The 20,379-nt window shown below is 40.2% G+C and overlaps 3 protein-coding genes across 5 annotated transcripts; 2 read left to right on the top strand and 1 right to left on the bottom strand.

The window, feature by feature from the left end:
- Nucleotides 1-356: 356 nt before the first annotated feature.
- Nucleotides 357-18,340, bottom strand: LOC108606846 (homeobox protein 5). Of its 3 annotated transcripts, none has more exons than XM_017997343.1 (8): nt 18,250-18,340; nt 17,813-18,071; nt 5,458-5,826; nt 5,264-5,397; nt 4,390-5,212; nt 3,443-3,757; nt 1,670-1,858; nt 357-927 (listed from the first exon to the last, which is right to left on the bottom strand). In XM_017997343.1, exons 3-8 carry the CDS (start codon nt 5,803-5,805, stop codon nt 430-432), a joined length of 2,307 nt encoding a protein of 768 aa, XP_017852832.1. In that variant the 5' UTR covers nt 5,806-5,826; nt 17,813-18,071; nt 18,250-18,340; the 3' UTR covers nt 357-429. The 3 variants fall into 3 exon arrangements, with proteins under 3 accessions (XP_017852832.1, XP_017852831.1, XP_017852833.1); XM_017997342.1 differs by having other exon boundaries at nt 17,813-18,186; nt 18,250-18,326; XM_017997344.2 differs by lacking the exons at nt 17,813-18,071; nt 18,250-18,340 and adding an exon at nt 14,372-14,814.
- On the top strand, nt 15,512-16,706 carry LOC108606848 (2-methoxy-6-polyprenyl-1,4-benzoquinol methylase, mitochondrial). Its single transcript, XM_017997345.2, has 3 exons — nt 15,512-15,789; nt 15,856-16,262; nt 16,331-16,706. Exons 1-3 carry the CDS (start codon nt 15,612-15,614, stop codon nt 16,631-16,633), a joined length of 888 nt encoding a protein of 295 aa, XP_017852834.1. The 5' UTR covers nt 15,512-15,611; the 3' UTR covers nt 16,634-16,706.
- LOC108604982 (vegetative cell wall protein gp1) lies at nt 18,211-20,328 on the top strand. Its single transcript, XM_033294508.1, has 3 exons — nt 18,211-18,894; nt 19,028-20,006; nt 20,070-20,328. Exons 1-3 carry the CDS (start codon nt 18,211-18,213, stop codon nt 20,273-20,275), a joined length of 1,869 nt encoding a protein of 622 aa, XP_033150399.1. The 3' UTR covers nt 20,276-20,328.
- The last annotated feature ends 51 nt before the right edge of the window (nt 20,329-20,379 follow it).

Here is a 20,379-nt window from a genome sequence, read left to right on the forward strand (position 1 = left end):
TGCTGGCTTGTTGTAAGTCGCGTCATCTAGTGGCTGATAAACTTGCTGGCTAAAATGAAACAATTAATAGAGAGTGAGTTAATAATTTTGCTTCTTGTGCGTTTTTGGGCTTGTCAAGAGGCTGACGCAAACGTTTAAATATTTGCGCAGCTTATCAATTCGGTGATTGTAGTTCACTCTTGGCTGGTTGTCTGTCGTTGTCTTTTTGTGTTTATTTATAATTACAGTAATATTATATTATGAAGTTAGATTATATATATTAAATAATAGCAGCTAAACTATTAACGAATATTCAACAAAAAGTTACAAAAAATATAAGTATAGTTAAAAAAAAAAAAGAAGTTAATCGAGTAAATTTTGCTGGCATATTATTTTGTTTTGTCAGACAAAATCCTATTGCACAATAAAAATATAACTGTGTTGTAACAGTTAGTTGCCAAACTTTATAGACTTTTCTATATGTTGCTGCTGCTGCTGCTGCTGCGGACGCGTGTTGCTGCCGCTGTTGCTGCTGCTGCTGTTGTAGCTAGCGCTGTTGCGATTGCCGTTCTTGAGTATGCCATTGGATTGGATCACTCGTTCGCCATTTATCGATGGTTGCTTGCGCAGCGTTTCACGCTTGCCACGCGGCTCATAGCCACCAATTGTTACTGTGCCCAGGCGCAGAGTACGTCGCTGCTGTTCCTGCTGTTGATTGCCATTTGTTGCTGCTGCGTGTCCATTGCTGCTGCTGCGCAGTTGCACTGCTGCTGTGGCATCGTAGTCGGGCAGCGGCGATGCTGGCGCACGCAGTGCCACGCCCACATTGCGCACAGGCGATAAAGGCGACAGCGTTTTGGCTCTGCTGCCATTGCCGTTGCCAGCAGCTAAGCTTAGCTTCAATTGTTGTTGCTGCTGCTGCTGTTTGGGATTCGCAAATTGTGGCGGCTATAAAAGCAAGAGAGAGTGATTATTGTTAATAATTAATAATAAACATTAAATAAGCAGCAGCTAACTATTTTTATAAAAATAAATAAACAATTGCTATAGAAATAATTAGCTGCTAAATTTATTAATTAATACAATTTCAAATGAAGTTTATTCAATATTTGTTATTAGTTTAAACGCATAAGTCTTGCTATTATTAATCTTAATAACCAACAAAAGTGTGCACTTATCGCTTAACTATTGCTGTTCGTAAATTTTACGATTTTCTTAGAATTTTTCTTATTTTTACAGTTCAATGCGCATTTATGGGCTTAGCTCATCACATTTTTCTACTCATTAACAATTATATTTAACTAAAATTAGTTTAAGACAGCAAAGGTAATTTTTAGAAATTTAATGATCATCTGTTTAACACTCCCAATCTATAAGTTTATCAGATCTAAAAACAAAAACAATTTTAAATAATTTTTAAATTTAATTTAAAATATTTTTTGTAATCCTTTTCTTTTATCGTCGACTGTCCATAGTTGACATTAAATGAATAACAAAATAGTTTTCAATAAAAGAATTAATTTCTTTTTAGCTAAAAGTAAAAGTTTTCTAAGTTTTAGTTTATTGCAATTGCTGCAACTTAAGCGATTTAATTAGAGCTGCGCTTTCGCCTGAGCCCCAAAGCAATTCGATTTTAGTTTTAACGTTGCGCATTTTGTATGGCTAGTTAATTTAAATAAAAAGCACTCACCGGCGGTGGCAAGTCCGGCGTGCTATTGACGCTATTGTTGTTGTTGTTGCCGTTAAGCAGCGACATGCGATTGCTTCCGTTGCTGCTGCTGTTGCTGTTGCGATTGCTGCTGCTGTTGTTGTTGTTGCTGTTGCGATAACAGCTATCATCGGGCATAATCGAAGTGCGTTTTAGCGTCTCGCCGCGTTCCTAAAAACAAAAAACATAACAAAACGGCCGTTAAATAAAAATCAAGTTAATGAAAACGAGTTGAAAATTGGCCTTGAAATTGCAGTTAATTTGATTTGATTGCTTGATTGATGGACTGATTGCTTGATAGACTGATTGCTGGTGGTGCTGCTGCTGCTGCTGCTGGTGGTGCAACTACCTGATAGGTGGACATGGTAACCAGCGGCCTGCCCATGCTAACGGGTCGCATTGTGGGCATATCACTGTCACTGCCACGCCCACGCTCACGCCCCTCACGTAGTAAACTCATGCTCGTTGAAACGCTTGCTATTGGATTTGGACTGGGTCCGCTTGTTGCGACTGCTCTTGCTCAACTGGACGCCCAAGCAGCCGCGGCAGAGCTGCAAAGCAAATCATTTCACCTGCCTCGGCGCAGAGAGTCAAACTGATAAGATAAGCATGCCACAGCCCCCACCCCCTCAGCCAACCCTTTTGCATATGAATTGCTGAAGAGAGCGCCAGAGAGCGACGCACATGAGTCAGTTGCGCTATTTGCTGGCGGTGCGACAATAGTGAAGATAACTTGTGACCAAAATAGGCAAAAAGCAATCAAGTTAGCAGCTAAGTTTAAAGACAAACTATTAACTGTGATGAGCAGAGAAAACTAAACGTTTGTATTAAATAGTTAATAATTTGATTTATAGACAAGTGCAAGCAACTAAAACACCGCGCTGCACTTGAATAGAAACAAACAATAAACGAATTCAGCAAACAACAATTCAGTTTTATAAATTGCAGTTAATATAACTTTGAATGTCTCTTCAAATAGAAATTTGTCATAAATATTTAAAATATAAATAGCACAATGTTTGGCAAACAATAAAATAATAAAATTACTTAGTAAAGTTTATGTTCTGTTTGCTAATTAATTAAATGATTTAAAACTTTTTGTATTTATTTTTAAAATATTTTTTGTATTTTGCTGCTATTTATTTGCTGCTTTATAATTAATAATTATTAATTATTGTTGTTGCTGAATTTGAATTCATTTTATTCTCTATTTAGCTGCATGCGTGTGTTAAAACTTTAATTAATTAGCTGTTAGTTTTAATAAGCTAAGTTGACATTTTAATTGTGACAGACAGACAGACAAACAGACAGACACTTTGACTGCAAGCTTGCGCAATTATTTATTAATAAATTATTTAATCTCTGGCTATGAATGCCAAGCGTGTCTTATTTATAGATTTATGTTAAAAATATGCAAGTTATGGAATTTAAATGCTCTCCACTCTCTTTCGCTTTCTGTGCGCTGATAAGCATTTGTTGCTTATCTTTTGGCTGCATATTGTTGATAACAATTGCAATTCGCTTTTGTTTCGTTTTATTGGCAGCTACACTTGGCTGTCCCCATTCACGTGGCTAACAAATACTTCACATGGCTTAACTGACTGAATAACAATAACAATAGAAAACAAAAAAAAAAGACAATTGCAGTGCAAAGCTCTCTTGACCTTTGGGCGCAAGCTATAGCTCATATATGAGCTAATGCTGCTTGCAACAGTGAGAGGGGGAGGGGGCAAGGGGGAGTTGCTGCTGGCTCACCTTGTGCTCGCTCTCATGGAACCCGTTCCTAAACATGCGCTGATGAGCGCGCTTGAATTCATCCATCAGCGCTGTATGTTGATCTCCTCCACCTGTTGCTGCTGTTGAAGTTGTTGCTGCTGTTGCTGCTGCTGCTGTTGTTGTTGCTGGTGCTGCTGCTGCAGGCGCAACTGCACGCTTATGCGACACTTGAGCAACTTGACTGCGGTTGCCATTGTGTGTGCGCTCATCTCCAACTCGATCTCGATCTGTATCGCGTTCGCGATTCAAGTGGCTGCTGCTGCTGCGGTGCGCCTGTTGCTGCTGCTGCTGCTTCTGTAAGAGAGACTACAATTAGCGCTGCTGTAACAGTTGGCTTCAAATAATGTTTTATTAGTTTAATGAGCGTATTGCCAAAGCCTAAGCGATTATACAAGTCTGCGAGTTATTTCGAATTCAGCTAATTAACTTTTATCTTTTATCAATTAAGAGCAAACAAACATAAGTCAGCGACTAACTAAATATATGCGAAATAACAAATTTCAGCAAGTTAGAAATGTAAGCTAAATTAAGTGCAACTGTTATTTAAATAATTCAATTTTAAAATCATATTAAATTAATGAATTTTACTAAATCTTTCTTCAATATTATTTCTTGACTTTTGAGTACATAAATCAGCTGCAACTCTTATTAAATTAATGAACTTAACTGCTTAGAGACTAACTGCTAATAGATTATTAAATAGCCTAACGAAATATCGAATTTCAGCAAGTTCTTAAATGTAATCTATCGATTTCTTGAACAATTTCAAAAGCATTTTAAATTAAACATTTGTTTTTAAGCAACAACTAATTTGTATAATAATTTTGAATGGAAAATTGCTTTACATAAATATTTAGCTAGCTTAAGCTCAACTATTTTACAATTATTGTTTTGATGCTTTTGAGTTTGCTGATGGCCACGTTTACCTCCTTGCGCTTCTTGAGCTCCTCGTATATGGCACTGGAGAGGCTGCTGCTGTTGCCAGCGTTGCTGCTGCTACTGCTGCTGCTGCTTGGATTGCTGGCCATGTTGGCTGCAAGCGGCGGCGGCACAGGCGCAACTGTTGCTGTTGTTGTTGCTGCTGTGGCAGCCACTTGACTGCTGCGTCGCATTGTGGTGCTGCGACTAACTGAAGCACTGGCTGGATCAGTTTTGCTGCTGCTGCTGCCATTGGCTATGTAGGTGTTGTTGATGCTGGTGCCGTTCTCGGTGAGCTTGATGATTGTTTTGTTGACTGGCGGCGACGGCGGCGGCGGCTCCTCACGCACCGCTGTGAGCCGCTTGGACTTGGCATCGGCCCAGCAGGGACTCTGATCGCCGGTCACAGAGCTGGCGGAGCTGTTGTAGCCACTCGACTCGCCCGGAAACAAATCACAGCCGGCAGCAGTGCGCACCACCATGTCCAGTTTGCTGGAGCTCTTCATGACAGCGACCGCCTCGCTGAACAGCACGTCGACAAAGTCGATGGAGTTGACGCTCAGTATTTGATCGCCGGGACGCAGTCCCGCCTCGCGTGCCACGCTGCGCTCCTTGGTGAACTGCACAAAGATGCCGGGCTTCCATTCGGGGCCTTTGCAGATGCCCAGACCCAGTTTGGTGCGTGGCGCCACATGCAGCACCACATTGATGTCCCGGCTCGACTGTTGGCTGCGTCGTCCGCCCTCCGTCGCCTTGAACGAACTCTCCGAGGGCGTGCCGCTCACACTCGACAGCTTGACCACATTCCAGCTCAGACTCTCCTCCGCTTGGCTGTGTGTGAGAAATGTTTAGGCTAACTCTTAAAATTGTTGTTGCACTTACTCCTTGACTGGCAACATGCCCACGCCGCGCACTTTGAGCGTCACACGATCCTGTCCGCCCACCAGCTGTATGAACTCCTTATGCACTGCATCCTCCAGCCTATAGCCATTGATGCGCAGTATCTGATCACCCAACTGAAAATGGAAAGTTTAGCCGCAGTGCAGTTAGTCACTCGCTCTCGCTGCTTAACTTACTCTCAATCCCTTGAGCTGCGCCTCGCCGCCATGCTCCACATGGGAGACAAAGAACCCAATGCCATGCTCCTTGCCTCCGCGCACCGCAAAGCCAAAGCTCGCGCTCTGCTCCGAGACCATGAGCAGTCGACGCTGATGCGGCCGCACCAGACGCACTAATCTCAGCCTCGAGCTGGCGGGCATGGCGCACCAGCTGCTCGCCGCTGTTGTCGTCAATGTCATCACATCACTCGACGCCGACGAGGCGGTCGAGCCTTGAATGCTGCTGCTGCTGCAGTCTGTGGATGCGGCGCTCGAGGCGCCAAGGCCGGCGCTGCTCATCATCATCATCATGCTGGCGCTGCTCATTTCGGCTGTAGAGTTTAGTTGCTGCAGCGAGAGAGCGAGAGCGAAAGAGAGAGTAAAGCTTATTCTTTTTTTGTCTATATAATAAACAAATATATACAAAATAAATATAAAAAAAATAAATACAAATAAAATAATTAGAGTTAATTCTAAAGTGAGGCCTTCATGCTGTTTTTATTTATTTTAATATTAGTTTTCAAGACAGAATTGATAAAATTTTAGCCTTTGTCATAATGTCAAAAATGAAAAACGATATATCTTTTATTTAATGCATAAACTTATTACATTTTTATAAACTGTTTCAGCTCATTTGAGTGGCAAATGCTTGAAAAATTTAATAATTGCATGAAATGGAAATCTATTTTATAAAAATAAAAGCTTAGGAGCTTAGCAAACATTTTCTATATAAAATAAATATAAATATTATTGTAGCCAGAGCAAGTGAAGTCTTGAGGCTGTTTTTATTTATTTGATATTTTATGTCACAATTGAACAAAATTTATTTAAATAATTGTTAGCAATGTAAAATAATTCAAATAAATATTTTATATAATTTTTCTTCTATATTTAATGTTTAACCATATTTGTTAACAATCAATAGATAACTGAATTAAACAAAAATTAATTTAAATAATTGTTGGCAATGTAAAATAATTCAAATAAATATTTTATATAATTTTTGTCTAATGCTAGTTGAGCTATAAATTAAAAATAGTTGATTTTATAATTTAATTTCAATGTTTATGAGACGGATAGTTAGCAATCTTTAGTTAAGTAATTAATATGTATATTTTTTAACTATTAATAATTAACACTAACCCAGACCCAATTGGGTTTTCACCTTGCAACGAATATTGGGTCTGTCTAACACTCCCAATCTACAAGTTTATCAAATCTAAAAACAAAAACCTTATTTTAAATAATTTTTAAATTTAAATATTTATTGTAATGCTTGTCTTTTATAGTCGACTGTGCATAGTTTCCATTAAATAAATAAATAAAAAAAGTTATTTGCTTTTAAGCTTGAAAGTTCTTCCACTGCTTTTAGCCCAAAAAGCAAATCTCAATTGGAATTCTACAAAGAGCCGCACACGCATGTTTGGGATTTATTAAAAATCAAGAATTGTCTCGCTTGGGAGCGAGTTCTGAACTCAAACACGCAATGCAAACTCAAACACGTAGTCGGTCATGCTCAATGCCTGACAATTTTCAATAAAAAAATAACAACAACAAACAAAACTTGAACTTGCAATTGAAAAATATTTTATTTTATTTTTATTTTTATTTTAGCTTGCTTTACTTTTAGTTTAAACAAAATTGGGTCGCACGCATGCGAATGGGGCGAGGTGCGGCTTTGCTGCTTTCACGCAACAACAACAACAACAACAAATCGAGATTAACTGTGATTTGAATAATTTCACTTTTTCTTTCACGTAATTCTATGCTTCACTTGCAACAAGTTGCTGCCAACGCTTCCTTCAGTTGAAAATTATAGAAATTTATTTACAAATTATTTGGCTTGATTTATAAACTGTTTATGGGCACTTGGCCATAAATCATTGGCAGGCAGTCAGTCAGGCAATCAAATCAAAGTTCAAGCCACTTACGTTTATTGTAAACAACAAGCCAACAATCAAAAATTGAGCAAAAACTTTGGGGCTTGATGTAATACACCTGAAGCGCTTTTCGAAATTCATTGAGGGCACCACACACCAGCAACTAAATGATGATAAATATGTGGTGGAAAATTGTTTTGAAATGTTCATTACATACTAAAGTAATGTTGTTGTTGTTGTTGTGGCATGCAACCGGAGTCGAGTGGAAGCTTAGGCCCGCAGATTGAATGTCTTTTAAGCCATAAGTCTGCCCGCCTGCGTTTCTCTCTTTCTCTAGCGCTTTTGGCTTGCTCAATTAGCTAAATCAATTTGTTGCTGTTGCTGCTGCTGCTGCTGCTGCCACCAAGCAGCGTATGAATTACATAATAATTGTTTTTTAACTAATTTACCACTCAATTTCGTTTGCAATGTGCATTTCCAAACACAACTAAATTGTAAGTTATGCAAAACAAAGCTTGGAATTATTAATACAATTCGTACATTTTATATTATAGTTAAAAGTTTTAAAAATTAATTCATATTTGGGTTTCAATTTGTTTCAAATATTTATGTATGCATTCAATTCTATTTGTTCCTGAATTAGCCCCTAAGTCCAGATAAGTAGTGAACAACTCAAATAAGCGGAGGCATGTTATAAAAACTTTCAAAAATATTTGTTTTATATTAATTTAAACATATTCATCATTCTCTTTTTAACAGTAAGTTTATATATTTATCAGATTTCAGTTTATATATTGAAATTAGAAAAATACAAGAACAATAAATATTTGTAAACAACAAAACGTTGTTGAAAATTAACCAATACTTTGAAATTCACCAATACATCAATACTATTGCATATTATACTAAATCTAAAGCCAGAAATTTGGGTATTTGAGCTTGAGCTATAATTCTGCTAATCGTTGCTGAATTCGCCAACGCAAAAATCAACAATTGACTGTAGCGTACTTATACTTGACCCACTGTTATTAACGTATTATATCTTGAAATCTAAATTAGCTAAAATACTTAATTTTTACAAATTTTTTAAATTAATACAAAACGTTGGTGAAAATTAACCAACACTATTAAATTCAGCAATATAATTGCATCTAAAGACAGAAATTTGCATATTTTAGCTCGATCAGTAGCGTTGGTGAATTCACCAATGCGAAAATCAACAATTGACTGAATCAACAATACTTGACCCACTGTTATTAACATAAGCATGTTAATAACAGCTCTGACACACTTTTAGCGGCAGCAAATCTACGCAAATCAGAGCTTAACATACAGAGATGAGGTGAAATCTTTGCAGCCAAGCGAAATGGAATTTATCAATTGCAAAACTGAAGAAAAAGCTAAGCAAATAAAAATAATGTATAAAAATGCTGAGCAGGTCAAACGCTTGTCACGCACGCTAATAACGAGAACAAGCAACATACGTGCGTAGCCGAAGAAGAAGAAGAAGAGGAAGAGGAGGAGACTGTGGCAATTAAGGGGGCGTGGTGGGGGATGCTGGACATGCTTACAAACGTGTAAAGCGCAACAACAACAACAACAACAACAACAACAATAGTTAACACTTTGTTACACACAGAGAAAGTCACGATTAAAACAACGCGCTGATAAAAACAAAAACAAACAGACAAAAAATTATAATTATTTTTATATTTAACAGACTCACAAGAACTCACAGCATAAATAAAAATAAATTACATGCAATGAAATTTGTTTAAGAAAAGAAAAATGTTAACGACTTCTGCGTAAAAACTTTTCTACTTTAATTTGTTGTTGTTGCGACAACAAAAAATCAAGCGGCATGACAGCAACAACTGGACATGAGAACAACAACAACAATAACAATTGTTGTTAAAGTTTTTCAATTGAAAAGTCAGCAATTGCAAATGTCAAAGCAACAGCAGAAGAAGAAGCAGAAGCAGAAAAAGAAGCAGAAGTATAAATTATAGCGAGTGGCAGCAAGTGGGCGTGACCGGAAGTAGCGAGTCATTAGAACTAATTGCCACAACAGCAACAACAACAACAACAATAAAAAAACAACAACTAGTGTTATGTACAGCTTGAGCAGGTGAAAGGCCAAAGCCAGCAAAATGACAAAGCAAACTTGGAGCTGGCGCCGAGTTTTGTTTATTTTTTTTTGTTTCAGCTTTTGGTCAAACGTAATTGCAACTGCCAAAAAATTGATTCGCGGCTCGCTCTGATTACAGTTCATCCATCCCAGGCCGATCCGATCACATTGCATAAAAGTGAATGCATTCACATGTGTGAAGTGAAGTGAAGTGAAGTGACTGCCGCGCCAGCGGAAATGCAATTCCAATTAATTAATGCCCCAAAAGTAATGCCAAGCAATTGTTTATAACTTTGCTGTTGCTACGCTGGATTTGTAATAAATTTAATAGCGAATTGCAAGTACAAAGTACAGTAAATATTCTATATAAACAAACGCTTAGAAACAAATTTGTTATTAAACATTATAAAAATAATAATAATAATAAAAAAATAATTTTTAATTATTAAAATTCATTGCAAAATTTAAGCAGCTCAAAATTTAACTATTATTTTTAATTTGATTCAATCACTTGCTTTTTAGCATTAATTTTAATACATTGTCTGCTTTTTTATTTAAATAAAAATATATTCCATAAATTAATTAAATTGTCTATGCAAATCTCATGTAATGTTTATTTCTAGATTTTTTTTTGTAAATTTTGCTTATAAATTTTTGAAATTAAAACTCTTTGCAGATTCTTTGAAATTGAACTCATGTTCAACATTAATTTGACTTGAAACATAAACTTGCCACACGCACTGCGCTTGCCACACGCTGCTTGCAACGCTTCAGTTGAGCGTGTTGTCGTCCAATTGGCTCATCTGAGCTGCTGCGCCCCCAAAATTATAAAAGTTGTGGGCTCAAGAGTCAAAATAAAAAAAAAGTTGCATAAGTTGTTGTTGCGGCTGTGGCTGTGGCTGCTGCTGCTGTTGCCAGCTAATTGGCAGAAGGTGAAAGCGCTGCACATGACATCAGTTATGGCTGCTGCATCCTTGGAGACGTTCCCAGCAGCAGCAGCAGCAGCAACAACAACAGCAAGAAGTTCTGCAATTAAAATGCGCCGACAACAACAACAACAGCAGCAGCAGCAATGAAAGCAACAGACATGAGGTAAAAGTGCTTGGCAGCTTTCACCCAGACAAGGAGCAATTGCAGCTGCAACAGCAACAGCAGCCACAGCGACAGCTTGCAACAGCTTCCTTGCCACACACACACACACACACACACACATGCGATTATGGAGGATGCAACTGCAAATCGTCTGGCGCGTCTGCTTGTTTGTTTATTTGCGCAGCTTGTGGCATAACCCACGTTGACATTGGCAAGTTGCCAAAAAAAATAAACGCAAAACAAATAAAAATTTCACTCGAAAAATGCTACAGGCTGCAAGTCTCGAGGGGAGGGGGGCAGAGACAGAGGTTATGGGGTAAGTTGTGCATAGATTATATATATGTATATATGCCAATTTGTCACGTTGTTGTTGCTGTTGTTGTTGGCCAGTCGTGCGTTTATTTTTTGGTTTTGGCCAACGGAAGTAAAAGCAACAAACAAAACAAAAAAACTCAAATCAATGATAAATCTTCAAGCGTTGCAGCCTGCACAGGTGCGCATCCCAGTTAACACACACACACATGCACTCACACACACAGACATTTTAGCAGCTTCGACAATTCGACAATTTCTCTTTTTTGTATTTTAATGGCAGCAAAAATTTCTTTTGGTCTCTTTCAAATATTAAAATGATCAAAGGTACGTGTAAATATTTCAATTGTTGTTGTCTCAACATTAGCAATTGTTGTTGTTGTTGTTGTTATTGTTGTTGGCAATTAAGAAAATGCGCGCAGCTTGTTAACTTTTGCTTATAATTAAAGCAGCAGCCGCAGCCGCAAAGACAAATCGAAAGACTTAGGCAACAAACTCGACAACACAACACGTAGCTAAAAAGAAAAAACGGGCAGGGGGGGGGGTGCGGGGGGTGTGCAGCAAGGCAAAAGTTAGACGACATTATTATTTTTATAGCTGCAGACTGCAGAACGCTACCAATGGTCGCAGCTGTAATTGAGCAGCAACTTGACGCAGCGGGGGGTAGCGGGAGGGTCTATAATAAACTATGATTACATTTGAAATTTGTCATTCGTTTGAATTGCCAAGCGACGCTGTCATTTGTCACTAACTTAAACTAGTTTGGCCAAGCGGCGGCTGTGGCTGTGGCATGTGGCAAGTGCAGCGGCGGCAACAATTTATTGTAGTTAACAACAAATGCATTAGCAACAAATACTTAACAATTTCGCGCAGTGTAGCAGCCGCCCAAACGCTTCTAGACAGTCACAAATTTACTTTCATTAGTTCTCTCTACAGCGTTGTTGTTGTTGTTGCTTTTGTTGTTGTTGCAACTTTCGCTCGAGAAAAAGTTGAGTTTGTGATTTATCAGCAAAAGGCGCTGCAGGCGTCGACTGCGCCACGCCCCAGAAAGAAAATCCAGTTTAGCGTTAAGAGGCGTTTGCTGAAATCTCAAAATTGTTGATTGCAGCTGCAGCAACAGCAACAGCAGCTGCTGCTGCGCGTGGGCAACTTGCCACAAAATGTTGCAGGCAGGCCACTTCAATTAAAAAATAACTGCAACAACAACAACACAAATTTATGCAAAAAATAAGAAACAGCAACAATTCAATTCGTCGGTCATTTACCCTGACAATCGCATTAGGGCGCTTGCAACAGCAACAGCAACAGCAACGACAATACGAACGCAAAGCGGCAGTGGCAAACGTACTTGAAACATTGTTTCATGTTACGCCTCGAAAACATGATTGCAACAATTGTTTCACACGCTTGCCACAAGTGGGAGGCAGCAACAGTTGCAGTTGTTGTTGCTGCTGCTGCTGCTGCAGGTGTGTGGGAATCTTGGCAAATAGCAAAAGTTCAATAGCATCCCAAGCAGCATGCAACGTTTGCTAAAATTTATGCCAAGCGCATTTATTTATTTACGATTAATAACAAATATGTGCGCATATTTTATTAAATATTTATAGAATTTGAGGCAAACAATAATTTGCAATTAATGTTAGTCCAAAGGAAATGTTTACTATAAACGCTTGTGGCAGCATTTCCGCTGTTGGTTGCAAGAATGCAGTTCTTAGCTAACTTGCAACTGCCGCATGTGTGTGTTGCCTGCACTTTGCAGCAGTCGCCACAAAATGTAAATTCAGGCAGGCGCATAAAAAAAAAATAAATAAAATAGCTTGCAGCAAACTGTGGCAGCGACTGTGGCAGCGGCAGCGGCGGCTTTTGTGGCAGCTTGGGCGCTAAAAATCCTACAAATGCCAAAGCGGCAAGCTGGCGGTCTGGCGCGCCGACTGGGCAGTCGCGCTGTGCTGGCAGCAACCAGTTCAGGCCAACTGGCTGGGCAACTTGGCTTAGATAGTTGGCTAACGATGCCGGCCCGGGCCGTTTTGAATTACAAAAAGGAGCCTTTTAGTGGGCCGACTGCTTGCAGCAGCAGCAGCAGCAGCTGCAACAAGGCAGCGTGCCACAGTTGCTGCTGCCACATTTTTTTTTATATATATATATTTCTTATATTTGTTTGCGAATTGGCATTTTGAGCATTTCGCAATTTGCATGTGCAAACAATTAAACTAAAAGCAAGTCAGCAACTCTCTAAAATAAACATTAATGTTAGCTTAGCTACAATTAATTAATAACAACAAATAAAGTTAAATTGAAATACTTATGCCAATTAATGCTCAATAGTTTTTGTTTCATTTACTGTCTTAGCTACTCTTTCATTTAATTTTTTATACTTTTTTCGCAACAAACAACTCGCCTCATAATTAAAACCCAATTAAGCTTTTAGCCAACACATAATCATAATTTCAAATGGCATAAATGCTTTGGCTGATGAGAATTGACAGCTGGGCTAGGAAATGCAATTAACCGATTGGCCCACAACAACTGGCCAAACGGCATTCGAAAGTCTGTCTGTCTACCCCACCCCACACCCCTCGCACACTCTTGCCACACACAACACTCACTCGCCACTTGAGGCTCAAATTGCTGGCACATTGCCGCATTGCATAAGCCACAGCAACAGCCAAACAGGCAACAGGCAACAGGCAACAGCTGTAAGCCGCGCTTCAACTTCAATCGCCGCAGCTTCAGCTTCAGCTTCAATCAGGCCAATCATAATCAATTGTCTGCTGCTGGGGGCGGCTACGGCTGCAGCTGCGCATGTCTGCAGTGGGCGTGGCCGGCCGGCTGTGCGCCTTGCGCTTATTTTAGAACTTGCTTTCTTTTCCACAGATCTCAAAAGTATTTGGAGCAGAGCATTATTAAGGCTAAGCACGATGACAACAGCAGAAAATTTGATTCCATTTCATTTCGTTTTAATTGAAGGCCGCCATGCAATCAACGCATTTTGTTAACAACAATTTACAGCGCCCGTTAGCAGCCAGCCAGACAGTAATAGCAACAATAACAATTACAACGAAAATTTAACTGGTAATGCTCAATTTTTTGGTGGCCTCTTAGTGGACAAGCTAACGGTTTTAAATTGTTAGCAAACTTAGTAAGAGTTCTACACAATTTATGAAATATATTTATTTTAATTATTATATTTTATATTTTAGATAATATTGTATAGCGTGGCTAACTTGAAATTGAAATTTGTTGAATTATACAATTATTCAATTTATAATGATGCCAACTTTGAATTAAAAGCATTTAAATTTTAGTTAAAGCTTTTGGTTGTCATAGTTAGCTGTTTAGTTAGTTACTATGTATGCAGCTATTTATTTATTTATGCTAACAATGTAATATAATCTACATAAAAAAGTGTCGAATTACAAGAGACGGCAGCAAAAGAAAAACAAAATCGCTGCAAATTCTTTTTTCTAGTTATTGTGCTTACCTCATTTGTTGGTGTGTGTTACAGCAGAAGAAAAACAAGAAGAAGAAGCAGCAGACACCGCCGCCGCAGTACTGAGTACTCCACCTACAGCAACGATCACAACAACAACAACAATTGGAGCGCAGCGAGTATAACGCGCTCGAAACAAACTGAAAATTCTCGAGAGCAGCGCGAATTGTTGTTGCTCTTTAGCTCTGCTGCTGTTATTATTGTTATTTGTTGGGCAGTGTGTGCACTTTACACTTTTGTGGCTTGGCTTTTCAGGCTTGACTGCACTTGAACGCAGGTGCAAGCAGCTCTAGCTTGCTGCCCACCATATGTGTTGGAGCGAGAAGTGTAGGGCGGGATGGTGGTCAGTTTTTAATTTGCAATTAAAATGCACTTTCAGCACTTTCACACTTTTTTTTTTGTTTTAGCGCGCACACAGCAACAAAAATAAACAAAAATAATATTTAGCAATTGTATTAAACTTTAGCTTCGGCTAAAACCGTAACCAATATGCCGTACATATATTTTATTTAAACAGCCGGCGCGTAATTTTTTCGCGTATCAAAACAATTCAACAATACTGTATCACTCGTTGCATATACACCTGTGAGTGCAATAGCTTTATATGTTGTCTACACTTGTTAATTGTTGTTTATTATTTAAATAATATGCAGTGCGTTTATTTTGTGTTTTTGTGATGAAAAAGAACTGCGCGTGCAACCTGCTTGTTGGAGGCAAATAACTGTAATAACAGCGCTATTAAAGCTTCATACGCTGTTAGTTTGGTGCTGGATCGTTCTTAAATGAACGAACGAACGAAATTAACTCAAGTGAACGAACGAAACTTACCTACACTCAAGTGATCGAACTGCATTCAGTTCACTGTTCATAGTTCTCTTTCGTTAAGTTTCTGTTGTTTGATTTTTCTCTACTTACGTGACTTAAATACGGCATACAAATAAATATGTTCGTATATTATACAATTTAAAAACCTTTCGCACAATATTCAACATAGCAAACTCACACATTTTAAACTAACGGAAAAAATATGAACCAAAACGAGGGATGCCTAAAATTAAGCGATGAATACAACAATACAACAACACCCAAAGCTTTCATTGCTCGATAGACTGATAGTCGAGAAACAAAAGTTGATTGAAAATTATCGGCTGCAGAGGCTAAACAGCTGCTTAGCTGCTTTTATTTTATTTCATAATAAGACAAGTTTTGTATTTTTGTAAATTAAAAAGACATGCAAAGTGCACGCAGCAGCAGCAGCAGGCTGTTGAGCCTGGCAAGGCATATGATACGACGCAGCGCGACAAATGCAGCAAATACAGGCAGACAAACTGCGGGGGCGGACGCAGGCGCGGAGCAAACCACACACTTTGGCTATCAGACGGTCAAGGAAAGCGAAAAGGAGGCCAAGGGTAATCAGCATTTACATACATACATTGCAAATTGGTTATAATGTTTGTACTGTGTGTTGATTACAGTGCACGAGGTGTTTGAGCAGGTGGCCAAGTCCTATGATCTGATGAACGATGCCATGTCCATGGGTATACATCGTGTTTGGAAAGATGTGTTCATAGAGCGTTTGGGCCCAACGCATGGTATGCGTCTGCTGGACATGGCTGGCGGCACAGGCGACATCAGTTTTCGTTATCTCAAATATTTGGCCAATCAGGCCAACCCCCAGCAGCGTCAGAGCCATGTAACCATTTCGGATATCAATCAACATATGCTAGACGTGGGCAAGGAGCGTGCGCGACAGCTAACACAATTGCCCAACTGCAGCATAGACTGGAAATGCGCTGACGCAGAGAAACTGCCCTTCGCCAGCGATAGCTTCAATGCCTATACCATAGCCTTTGGCATAAGAAACTGTACGCACATAGATCAGGTGCATATATATACAAATTTATAGTATTTACATTTTTAAATATGATAACAATGTTATTATTTACACAGGTGCTCAGCGAGGCTTATCGCGTGCTGCAGCCAGGCGGACGCTTTATGTGCCTGGAGTTTAGCCACTTGCCCAATGAGACCATGCAGTGGCTCTACGATCAGTACTCTTTTCAGGTAATACCGCCCATGGGACAGCTGCTGGCTGGACAATGGCAGGCCTATCAGTATCTGGTGGAGAGCATACGTCGCTTTCCACGTCAGGATCAGTTCAAGCGCATGATTGAGCAGGCGGGCTTTGCTCATGTCACTTACGAGAATCTAACCTTTGGCGTGGTTAGCATACACTCGGGCTTTAAGCTGTAGAAATGGCTGTAGACAAATTAACTGCTTAGCAAAATACAAAATTTTTTTTTTTGTACAATTTTAAAACTGAAAATATAAATGTTTTTGCATTCTAGAGTTAACTTTCTTGTTTTATGCTATTATTAATTTGCCATAAAATACGAATATATGTAAATTGGACTTATATGTTTATAACATTTCCAATTACAAGCACGCGCTAAAAACTCAAAATTTATGAGTTACACATTTGTAAAATATGTGTAAAAGTGTTGTAAGCTCAAATTCATGAGCGATGTGATCAAATTTGAAATGAACTATTTTGCTAAGAAAGAATTTGTAAATATGTTTCGTAATAAAATAAGTATGCGCTTTAATTGAAGTGCCCTAAAATTTATAAATTTTGAAAAGGCCTTACACGCTTATGGCTTTTCAAAAATTCCAAATATTTTTGCGCTCCAATTGTTGACGAAAAAAAAGTGAAAATCAAATCAAACTTGAAGCTAATTGAGAATTCAATAAATACGCTACTGGGCGTATGTGTGATATAATGTCAATCACTAGCTTCTCTTGCTCTCTCTCTTTCTAACACATGGCACGAGCAGCTCGATCAAATTTAGTGCACGGTGAAATTTATGCGTGTGAATGTTGAATATCAAAATAACAAAAGCAATAAAAATAATAACAAAATCAAATTGCAGACTAAATGAATTACTCCATATGCATTTTAGTATGGATTTCGCTGCCGCTGCCATTGCCTTTTAGTCCACTTTTGTTGCCAATTTTGTGCTGTGATGTAATGTGGCCAAAAGCGACCTCCACCACTCATATGCATGCAGTTTATTTGATTTATTTTGTCAACTACTCTTTGTATTTGTAACAAATATTACAGCGTGCCTCCATTTTGGGAGCATTTTATTTGATTTTTATTTATTGCCTAGCGCCTGAAAGTGAAAAGTGCCAAACGCAAATTTAAATTGTTAAACAAAAAAAATTAAAATAAAGTGGGAGGTAGCAAAATCAAAAGAAACAAAAGTTTTTGTACGTGCAGCAACGTGCAGCGCATGCGTAGCCCCCAAGGCACAGTGGTGCGGAAGCTATTTGTGTGTTGAAATTTGCCATAAATTAAATAAAAATATTGCTAAATTTCTTAGCTCATATATAAATTATTTGTAATAAAATGTAAACTCAAAATGTACTCACCTATTTTTTTATTTTACAATTTATGTGCTTGTTTCAATGGATTATTTGGTTCAGAGTTTTTGAGTTGAGTTCAGTTGAGTTTTGGGCCAATGTGCGATGCCGTCTGCAGGTGAAATGAGCGCGTAAAAGTCATAAACTGCCCAATTGCCGTTGGCCATGTCGATGAAGTGGTGCAGTGGTTACAGTCTTAGGAACTACTTGGTATGCTGGCCAAACCATTTACCCACATACTTATGCTCGGGCACGTTGGCCATGGGCGCTTTATAAATACAACAAAGACCAAGGAAGTTAATTTCATTTTCTTGGCAACAAGCGACGCGCGTTGACATAATCGAAATCGAAAGCGGATTAAGCCATATAAAATAAGTATAGTACTTAAGTAAATAAGAAACATTAAAATGAAGCGCAGTATGCCACAAAGGATTATAAAACTTTACCCGTTGCTCTGCTTATTGCTCTGCCTGAGCGCGGGCGGCGTGGAGTCGGCCTTGAGATTGCGTCACGCCAGCAGATCAACCCGCATCAGCAGCACCACACCCGCCACCACCACCATCAGCACCACCAGCACCAGTCCCAAAGCTGTGCTAGCCGAAGTGGAGCAGCTGGCGAAGCCATCGACAACGGAGAGCATCGAGACATTGCCCACGAGCAAGCATAAGCGTGGAATTCTTCATGGCGGCGCCCATTGGCCCGCTCGCACCTATGCGGCTCAGTATGGTTATAGTCTGCAGTTGCCTGGCGCCGCATCTTTCCTAGCCGCTGGTCCTGCTCTGCATCGTCCGCATCATCATCATGGCTTTGTCAAGTTGCCCGCGGGCTATTTCATCAAACAATTTGCTGCTGCCCCAGGCGGCGCTGCTTTGCTCCCAGCTGGTGTGGCCAGCACTTTGCCCGCCGTCAGCGCTTTGCCTGCTCTGCCCGCTGTTCAACCTTTGCCTGCTGTTGCTGCTCCTGCTGCTGCTGCTCCCTCGTATGTGCTGCGTCCCGGCAACGCTGTCGTCTCCTCCTACAGCATCAACTATCCCCATCAGCATTTGCACAGACCGCTCAACAGACCACTACACTTTCATCATGCTCTGCAGGTGAGTAGGAATATGAATTAAAGTTAAACATATTTTTTAAAAATGATACATAGTAATTAATAGACCCTCTTGTACTTTTTGTACAGAGTCTCAAAATATTCTAAACTGTTGCTCTCTCCCTTTTGTTTTTCAGCCCACTTTGGTGCAGTCCGTAGCTCCCGTTACGCCCGTTGCGCCTGTTACCCCCATAGCTCCCGCTCTGCCCGTGCATCCAGTTCAGCCCATCCAACCCATACAGCCAGTGCAGCCCATACAGCCCGTCCAGCCAGTTCAGCCCGTACAGGGTGTGCAGCCTATTCAGCCCCTGCCAGCATTTCATCCTGGCTTTAGCTTCACCACAGTGCAGCAAGAGTTTCCCTCCGTGCAGCAAGAATTTCCCCCAGTGCCCACATTTGCATTTCAACCAGCGCCAGCGCCTGTACCAGCAGCAGTGCCCGTGCCCGTAGCCCCGCCTACTCCAGAGGTGCCTGCTATACCAGAAATTCCACAAATCCCACAAATACCGCAAATACCACAAATTCCTCAAGTTCCAGAGTTTACGCAGCAGTTTCCACAGCTGCCACAGTTTCCCAAATTTCCGCAGTTCAACATACCACAGTTTCCGTTTCCACAGGCGCCACAATTTCCCCAAGCGCCAGAATTTCCTCAAGCGCCTCAATTTCCACAAGCGCCTGAACTGACGCCCGCTACTGCGGTACCTGCAAATCCTGCCTTCCCAGCTAGTCCAGCCTTCCCAGCTAGTCCTGCCTTCCCAGCTAGTCCTGCAGCGCCCGCCACACCGCCCAGCAATCAATTCTTCCCTTCATCAGTGCAGCCGCCTCTGCCACAGCAACCACCCATCTTTGTTCCCGAGGCACAATTTCCGGGTGGCATACTGCCATTGCCTGGCTCCAGCCCTGTGCAACCGGAAACCGGCACCGCGATTGCCTCACCACAAATACCCAACACACCAGAGTCAGCGCAGCCTGCAGAGCCCGAACAGAACTTGCCCTCACCGTTGCCCACACAGCCGCAGCAACAGCCTTGGCGGCCCGTCGTCTACCAGCCCGCCGATAGGCCCAGTCGTCCTTCCCACACACTGCAGCCACCATATGGCAGCTCACCAGGCGAGGGTAAGCTTACAGCAGTTGCCATGGCAGCCAGACTCTTCATTTGATTACCAATTTGAATTTCAGCTTACCTGCCTCCAGTTAGTTCGCAGTCCCAACAGCTGAGTGCCGCCAGCAGTGGCTACAGCAGTCATGGAGTCTTCGACCATTTAAGTGATGCTGAAATCGATCATATCTTTGCTCAGGCTAATCTTGCACAGCAGCAACATCAACAGCATCAGCAGCAGCAGCAACAGCAGCAACAACACCATCAGGGCTATAATCGTTACTAAGGGCTTGCACATTATAACGCCTTTCGCATTGTTTGCTTTACTTCTTGTCTATTTTTTTTTGTTTTTTTTTTTTAATTTCATTTGTTTTTTATACATTTGAAACT

Source organism: Drosophila busckii, chromosome X (genome assembly GCF_011750605.1).
Source record: "Drosophila busckii strain San Diego stock center, stock number 13000-0081.31 chromosome X, ASM1175060v1, whole genome shotgun sequence".
In the NCBI taxonomy this organism is placed as follows: domain Eukaryota; kingdom Metazoa; phylum Arthropoda; class Insecta; order Diptera; family Drosophilidae; genus Drosophila; species Drosophila busckii.

What these genes read in the sequence shown, in the direction of transcription:
- LOC108606846 (XM_017997343.1), bottom strand. Translation starts at nt 5,805, where the DNA reads ATGAGCAGCGCCAGCATGATGATGATGATGAGCAGCGCCGGCCTTGGC. An exon ending in AGCTCAAGAAGCGCAAGGAG is followed by an intron (nt 3,758 to 4,389) that starts GTAAACGTGGCC and finishes TCTCTCTTACAG; the next exon opens with AAGCAGCAGCAGCAGCAACA. An exon ending in CGCCGGACTTGCCACCGCCG is followed by an intron (nt 928 to 1,669) that starts GTGAGTGCTTTT and finishes TTGCTTTTATAG; the next exon opens with CCGCCACAATTTGCGAATCC.
- LOC108604982 (XM_033294508.1), top strand. Translation starts at nt 18,211, where the DNA reads ATGAAGCGCAGTATGCCACAAAGGATTATAAAACTTTACCCGTTGCTC. An exon ending in ACTTTCATCATGCTCTGCAG is followed by an intron (nt 18,895 to 19,027) that starts GTGAGTAGGAAT and finishes TTTGTTTTTCAG; the next exon opens with CCCACTTTGGTGCAGTCCGT. An exon ending in TGGCAGCTCACCAGGCGAGG is followed by an intron (nt 20,007 to 20,069) that starts GTAAGCTTACAG and finishes TTTGAATTTCAG; the next exon opens with CTTACCTGCCTCCAGTTAGT.
- LOC108606848 (XM_017997345.2), top strand. Translation starts at nt 15,612, where the DNA reads ATGCAAAGTGCACGCAGCAGCAGCAGCAGGCTGTTGAGCCTGGCAAGG. An exon ending in AAGCGAAAAGGAGGCCAAGG is followed by an intron (nt 15,790 to 15,855) that starts GTAATCAGCATT and finishes TGTTGATTACAG; the next exon opens with TGCACGAGGTGTTTGAGCAG. An exon ending in ACTGTACGCACATAGATCAG is followed by an intron (nt 16,263 to 16,330) that starts GTGCATATATAT and finishes TTATTTACACAG; the next exon opens with GTGCTCAGCGAGGCTTATCG.